General features: G+C 35.8%; 2 protein-coding genes across 2 annotated transcripts; both read left to right on the top strand.

Moving 5' to 3' along the window:
• The first annotated feature begins 1,695 nt into the window (after nucleotides 1-1,695).
• LOC17887596 (inner membrane protein ALBINO3, chloroplastic) lies at nucleotides 1,696-4,528 on the top strand. The gene is made up of 10 exons (XM_006294115.2): nucleotides 1,696-2,140; nucleotides 2,239-2,349; nucleotides 2,470-2,544; nucleotides 2,630-2,690; nucleotides 2,784-2,857; nucleotides 2,974-3,078; nucleotides 3,203-3,310; nucleotides 3,409-3,512; nucleotides 3,788-3,937; nucleotides 4,026-4,528. Exons 1-10 carry the CDS (start codon nucleotides 1,769-1,771, stop codon nucleotides 4,246-4,248), a joined length of 1,383 nt encoding a protein of 460 aa, XP_006294177.1. The 5' UTR covers nucleotides 1,696-1,768; the 3' UTR covers nucleotides 4,249-4,528.
• An 885-nt stretch (nucleotides 4,529-5,413) lies between these two features.
• LOC17888665 (osmotin-like protein) lies at nucleotides 5,414-6,503 on the top strand. Its single transcript, XM_006294803.2, has one exon. It carries the CDS (start codon nucleotides 5,517-5,519, stop codon nucleotides 6,264-6,266), a length of 750 nt encoding a protein of 249 aa, XP_006294865.1. The 5' UTR covers nucleotides 5,414-5,516; the 3' UTR covers nucleotides 6,267-6,503.
• The last annotated feature ends 703 nt before the right edge of the window (nucleotides 6,504-7,206 follow it).

Genomic DNA, 7,206 nt, shown 5'->3' with positions numbered 1-7,206 from the left:
TTGTCCAAAATATTTAACCGAGTGTAATTGAGTATTATATGTCCGTTTTGAAAAATTCAAATTGCAACATATGCGAAAAAAGTTAAAAAAAAATTAAAACATTTTTCATATTTAGTATAATATTATAAATTGAAAATAAGATCAAATAAAAGTGAAAGAAGAATGATAATTGTTTATAATATATTCTATTAAATTAGTTAGAGAAATATTAGGAAATCCTAAAATTAGTTATGTAAATAATATAATCCTAAAATGAGATATGGAAAGTATCCGATGTATGTATCCGAATCCATTTTAATATCCAATTTTGAAGTATCCAATTGTTAAAATCGGGTTAATTTTTAAATTTTGACCCGACCCAAATTCTATTTTATACTTCTCTTTTACTAATATAGAGATTAATAACAACCTGTTTATATTTTACAAGTTATAGAGATTTGAGAGCCTTGCTTCTCTCATTATAGGAAGGTATAAAAGTCTAAGCACATCAACTCTTTATCTCAAAGCTAACCTCTTTATCGAGAAATGTTTCAGATTTAGTTTATATTGCTTATTAATTGTTTATAAAAAAAACTGAATAAAATAACACACGTGGCAAGAAATTTGATAATGACAAGAAAATAAAAGTAAGAAAAGGTGGTGGTGTGGGAATCAGATTCGATATCAACTAATTGGAAGAGAGTAGTACGCAGCTTTTTCTTCACAATTTTTATTTATAATTTTTGTGGTAAAGCTTTTTCACCCATTTGCCATACATTCACAAAGCATTCGGGTTTGGGTTTTCACAATCTTTTATGATTATTTTAAAATCGCCATTAACTATGAATCGTAAACAAAATAAATAATAGAAATGGTTGCACAAAGATGATGAAAGAGTTAGGAAAAAAATAAATTGAATAAAAAAAGTTGAATAGGGTTTAATTCATTTATCTTTAAAATAGAAAATGAATGAGTTGAACAAATTTTATGTATAATTAGTTCATTTTTTTAGTTTGTTAAGTTGAACGAGCTATAATTTTTTTAACCTCTTCAACCTCTTAAATTGTGCAATCATTTGCACCCTAAATTTATAATGAGTTATCCGTTTAGTTAAGAGGAATGTGTTGGAGTTTTGCGTAGCATCTAGATCGAACTAGAGTCGTGTTGGTGCTTCAAGCCTGTTTCCATAACCACTCAACCACAAGATCCTAGACAATGTTGTAGACTTGTAGCAAAATTCGTATATATATATTATGGAACATCAAACATCAAAACAAATAATCACATGCAAAAACATCAAAATAAAAATACTAATGATTCATTAAAGATTAAGACCATCATCCTCATTTTCATTTTCTTGAGCATTCATGAAATAAACCTCTGCTTCGTCGAGAGAGGTATCTTCACACTCAAATTTTCAAAACACAAAATATGAATGTTTCTGTATTACCCAATCCTCTTGTTTATTCGATCCATAAAAAAAAAAAGACAGTAATGAGCCTGTTAAATTGACTAGGCCGGTTTATAAAATGGGCCTTAACAAGCCCAAACTACAGAAAGCACCGATATATTCCACGTTGTATACATGGCCACGTGTTTTCTCATTATTGGATGTAATCTCCACCATATGAAAATACGCTCACGCGCGGATCACCAGCTTCTTCGTCGTTCCAATTTTATTTTTAAAAAGATAATTCATAAAATTAAAATAAAACTAAAATAAAATAAAATAAAAAAAATCTCTCTATCTTCTTCTCCTCTCATCCTCCTCTCTCAAGCACCTCCTCCAATGGCGAGAGTTCTAGTCTCGTCTCCGTCTTCGTTCTTCGGTTCGCCGTTGATTAAGCCTTCATCGTCCTTTCGTTACGGTGGAAGCAACGCCGGAGGAGGAAGCGTTCAATTCCTACCATACCGGAGTAATAAGCTTTTCAGTACTTCTACCACCGTACGGTTCAGCTTAAACGAGATTCCTCCTTTCCATGGATTGGATTCTTCGATTGACATCGGAGCGATGTTAACCAGAGCTGAGTCTCTTCTCTACACAATTGCCGACGCCGCCGTTGTTGGTGCTGATTCCGTCGTATCTACTGATTCCCCCGCCGTGCAGAAGAGTGGTGGTTGGTTTGGTTTTATCTCCGATGGTATGGAGTTGGTGCTTAAGGTAAGTTTTTAAGAAGCTCAATTCCGATCTCTGTGTGTTTAGAATTAAGCAAATGTTTCTGGAATTGTCTTAAGTTTTTTTGTGTTTGGATATTTTAGATTTTGAAGGATGGACTCTCTGCAGTTCATGTTCCTTACGCTTATGGATTTGCGATTATCTTGCTTACGCTTATCGTCAAAGCAGCAACGTATCCATTGACTAAGCAACAGGTGAGTGAGTGAGGGAGGGAATAAGAATTTTGCAGCTATTCTTGTCACTTTTGATTCAATTTTGGCATATTGAGAGCATTGTTTGATGGATCATGTCTTGTGTTGGAATCTTTGGCTTAGGTTGAATCAACACTAGCGATGCAAAATCTTCAACCTAAGATTAAAGCGATTCAACAACGTTACGCAGGCAATCAGGTGAAGTTTTTTGTTGTCTAGAATCTGAGTTACTTGTTGATGATTGAGTCTGACTTTTTGTTCTGTTTTTTTTTTGGATATGCAGGAGAGAATACAACTAGAGACATCACGCTTGTATAAACAAGCTGGTGTTAATCCATTGGCAGGTACTTCTCTAGAAGTTATGAGTTTTTGTATCCTAGTTTTTGCTTACTCAATTTTGCTGATATTGTGCACATTCTTGTTGTTTTGATGTTAAGGTTGCTTACCAACTTTAGCCACCATACCAGTTTGGATTGGTTTATACCAAGCTCTCTCCAACGTGGCTAACGAGGTACATGATATACCTTGTGTCTCTTTTTAAACAACTAAAGACCAGATAAGTAAGTTGGTAAGCATATTAGACTTTAAAAAAAAAATTATTTGTGCTTGAATTTTTTTTTATTGCAGGGGCTTTTTACAGAAGGTTTCTTTTGGATTCCCTCTCTGGGTGGACCAACAAGTATAGCTGCTAGGCAAAGTGGATCCGGCATATCATGGCTTTTCCCGTTTGTGGTAATGGAAGAAAAAAACTGTTAACTTACGTGACTATATTCTCTCATGTGTTATATCTTATTACTAAACTCTATTTATCATTGTGTCATGAACATTTGGTGTCTAATATCGTTCGGTGGTGTAGGACGGGCATCCGCCATTGGGATGGTACGACACTGCAGCTTATCTTGTTCTTCCTGTTCTCCTTATTGCTTCCCAGTATGTATCAATGGAGATTATGAAGCCTCCTCAAGTGAGAAATAACACGAACTTCTTTGTTTTTCATATAACTCTTAACACTTTGATATGATTGTTCTGAAGCCGAATCTCATTTCTTCTGAGTTCTGACAGACAGATGATCCTGCCCAGAAGAACACCCTTCTTGTTTTCAAGTTTCTTCCACTCATGATCGGATACTTTGCATTGTCTGTCCCATCAGGATTATCTATCTACTGGTTGGTTTCTTTCACCTAGAAAATCTCATCTACCTATTATATTCATCTCCTTGATTTACCTCAGAATGTTTTATCTAGATTGATCATTCTCAAAAAGTATATAAGATAGGTTAAAATTTCCATGAATACGAAGCTTGTTGTTGGATTAAGGAACTGTCTAGTGTGACTGTATTATGCGACAAAAATATGATTATATTTGTATAGTGGTAGGATCAAGTTCTTTTTAATACTTGTTATTACGCTGCTGCTTATGTTAAACCATCCTATGGTTTTAGGTTCACAAATAATGTACTTAGCACCGCCCAACAAGTATATCTGCGTAAACTAGGTGGTGCAAAAGCCAATATGGATGAAAACGCAAGCAAAATAATAAGTGCCGGACGAGCAAAGAGATCTATTGCTCAGCCTGACGATGCTGGTGAAAGGTACGTGGAGATTTTTATCTCTCCATATCAGTCGTTTTGCTTACAAGTTTGTCAACTTTCTGATAAATGTAATTTTGGATGACAACAGATTTAGACAACTAAAAGAGCAAGAGAAGCGCAGCAAGAAGAACAAGGCACTCGCGAAAGATACAGTTGTATTGGTAGAATCTCAATCTGAATCAGAAGAAGGATCAGATGATGAGGAAGAAGAGGCTCGTGAAGGAGCATTAGCTTCAAGCACAACAGGCAAGCCGCTTCCTGACGTTGGCCAACGAAGAAGCAAAAGATCGAAAAGAAAACGCACTGTATAGAACCAAAAACAAACAAAATTGCAAGTAAAGGAAGACGAAAGAGAGAGAGAGAGAGAGATTTGAATCTTGTCATTTAGTCTGATCTTTTGCACACACAAAAGTCCGGCAGTATGTAAAATTAGGGCACAAAAAAAGGTCATTCAAAGTTGCATATGCAGTAGTTGATGATCAAAGTAAATTGATTTGTATTTCTGTGATTCTCTTGTTTACCAAATGTATTAACGTAAATGTGTGTACTATTATGACATTTCAACATGTCCACTTCAAATTTTGTTAGCAACATATTGTTTGCGAATTTTTATAGATGTTACAGTTTATACAATCTGAAAATAGAACAACTCTAAAGATGTACAGTTTACCCTTAATCATGGACAAAACATGGTATGAACTATGAAGGTGCGTAATTACTTACCAAGTTGTAGTTAGTACAATTCCCAATGAATAAACAAACAATTACGTTGCTGACAAAGATACATTTGCCTCTTTCGATTGGGGGGGGGGGGGGGGGATGGATAAGATAAAATAGGGAGAAGTAGGTTTAGGATTGGGCTATAGTGAGGCCCAAGAAAGGGTTGCACGATTACCAAATTCTCGAAGTTGCTCAAGCAGACACAAAACACACTTATTTTGTTGCTGTTGTTTGTCCTTTGTCGTGTTCATGTGGTTGTCAAAGAACCCTTATACTAATCTGAACGAATATAACATGTCAGTCTAAGCCTTATTACACTAATATCCACTGAAACTTGTCATGTTGTTACGGTCATGAGTCATAAAGCGTCAAAATAGTATACTTTTTTTTTATTACATATCTTTACAAGTTTAGAGAACTTGATAGAACTTAGTAGAACAAGTTCTTTTTTTTAAAGATAAAACACATTTTGTAGATGACTTATGACATATTTTTTAAAAATGTCACTTTCCAACCATCTAAAATAATGCTATTTACCAAAAGACAAACCTTAGGATTAATCATCCAATGAAGGAAACAAAAGCATCATTTGATTCTTTAAAGAGCTTTGAAAACTTTTTGACTCTCATAGAATCCAATATTCATAATCTTTTAAACTGACATTAAAGCCCTTCATCTCCTTAAACCCACATGCTAAAATCATTGCCTAACCACCCCAAACACCCAAAGGGTATTTTCGTCACTCTACACATCACATATTTTATACATATCAAATTTCTTAAAGCTTATATATACACACACGTCGCATTGTCACATCTTTCACACAAAAAGAGTAACAAAAGCAAAAAAAAAACACACAATGGCTCAAACCTCTCTTCCTCTCGCCGCCTCTTTCCTCCTCCTCATCTCCTTTTCCTCCGCCGCAGACACCGGCCGTCTTTTCCTCACCGTCGTCAACAACTGTCCCTTCACCGTCTGGCCAGCCATTCAACCTAACGCCGGCCACCCTGTCCTGGAGAAAGGTGGCTTCGCTCTCCCAACCTTCACTCACCGTTCCTTCTCCGCTCCAACCACACACTGGTCCGGTCGCATCTGGGCCAGAACCGGCTGCGCTCACTACAACGGCAAATTCTCATGCATCACCGGAGACTGCGGGAACCGCCTCGAATGCAACGGTCTCGGCGGTGCAACACCAGCTTCTCTAGCTCAGTTCGACCTACACCATGGTGGACACAAAGACTTCTCCTCGTACGGCGTATCTCTCGTCGACGGTTACAACGTTCCGATGACTGTGACTCCTCACGAAGGCCATGGAGTCTGTCCCGTCGTTGGCTGTCGTGAAGATCTTTTGAAATCGTGTCCAGCTCATCTTCAAGTCAGGTCACACAGCGGACACGTGGTGGCTTGTAAGAGTGGGTGTGAAGCTTTCCGTTCAGACGAGCTGTGTTGTCGAGGTCATTACAATAGTCCTAACACTTGTAAAGCTTCGAGCCATTCGTTGTTCTTTAAACATGCTTGTCCTTCGACTTTCACGTTTGCTCATGATAGTCCTTCGCTTATGCATGACTGTTCTTCTCCGAGAGAGCTCAAAGTCATCTTCTGCCACTAAATGTGTGTGTGTCCTGTCCTCTCTCTACTTGATGATATTGTACCGATCTATCTTTTGTTTGGTTTAGTTTGGTTTTGATTGGTTTAGTTTGCGATTTCTCGGTTCAGATTTGTAGTTCCAAGTCCAACTATGAAATTATGTATTATCTTGAAATTGTTGCTTTCTGTTTCTTTCGGTTCACGGGTTAAACTTTGACATGAATAGAAATGGTAATAGTTAAAAAGTTTGGTTCAAGAATTAACCATTTTTATTTTTATTTTTGTTGAATCGATTGTCACGTTTGTTACTCGATATTAGAGAAAGAGTACATTGTTTTATTCGAGGCATGCAGGCTAAAACACAGTGTCTTGTTGTTCTTTTCACCTTTTTATTTTTTTGTATTTGTCGGTAAGATATTTTTATTTCACGAGTTTCCACATTTGTTTGAGAAATAATATGAATATCAAATGTAAATAAAATGTCTCACCAAGTCACCATTGTATAATTGTAAACAACTAATCAATTATCTGAATTGTGCAGTTGCTATTTTGTATTTGCAGAAGAAAAATTATTGTACATAATATAAATTTTCACAAGATTACTTTAGGCAAGAAGAGATGAAACAAACTCAAAATACGAAAAAGCTGCACTCTCACGTGGAAAGATTCTTTGTTTTCCTTTTTGTGTGTGTGAAAAGAGATTTTACAATTCTTTTATAAAAGTTGAATATCCTGAGATAAATCCAAACTAATCATCTCAAAATGTAAAAAATAAAATAAAAAATAGCTCGTTTTCAAAAAGAAAGATTTTTTAGAGTTAGAATTATTTCACCTTCTTTTAACTAAACCCAAAAGAACTATGTTAGAGCAACATTATTGGGAGGATTTAAAGAGGATTTAAAGTTAAGATTCACCAAAGAGAGTAAAGTTAACATACTCTCTTTGGTGAATCTTAACTTTAA

This window comes from Capsella rubella, unplaced genomic scaffold, assembly GCF_000375325.1.
Source record: "Capsella rubella cultivar Monte Gargano unplaced genomic scaffold, Caprub1_0 scaffold_4, whole genome shotgun sequence".
NCBI classification, from domain to species: Eukaryota; Viridiplantae; Streptophyta; class Magnoliopsida; order Brassicales; family Brassicaceae; genus Capsella; species Capsella rubella.
Note: the sequence above shows the minus strand (reverse complement) of the source record. Positions and strands in the feature narration are given on the sequence as shown.

Bases quoted from the DNA above. Each gene is read 5' to 3' on its own strand.
- LOC17887596 (XM_006294115.2), top strand. From the start codon at position 1,769: ATGGCGAGAGTTCTAGTCTCGTCTCCGTCTTCGTTCTTCGGTTCGCCG. The intron at 3,311-3,408 runs GTGAGAAATAAC...GAGTTCTGACAG, and splicing joins AGATTATGAAGCCTCCTCAA to ACAGATGATCCTGCCCAGAA. The intron at 3,513-3,787 runs GTTGGTTTCTTT...CTATGGTTTTAG, and splicing joins TCAGGATTATCTATCTACTG to GTTCACAAATAATGTACTTA.
- LOC17888665 (XM_006294803.2), top strand. From the start codon at position 5,517: ATGGCTCAAACCTCTCTTCCTCTCGCCGCCTCTTTCCTCCTCCTCATC.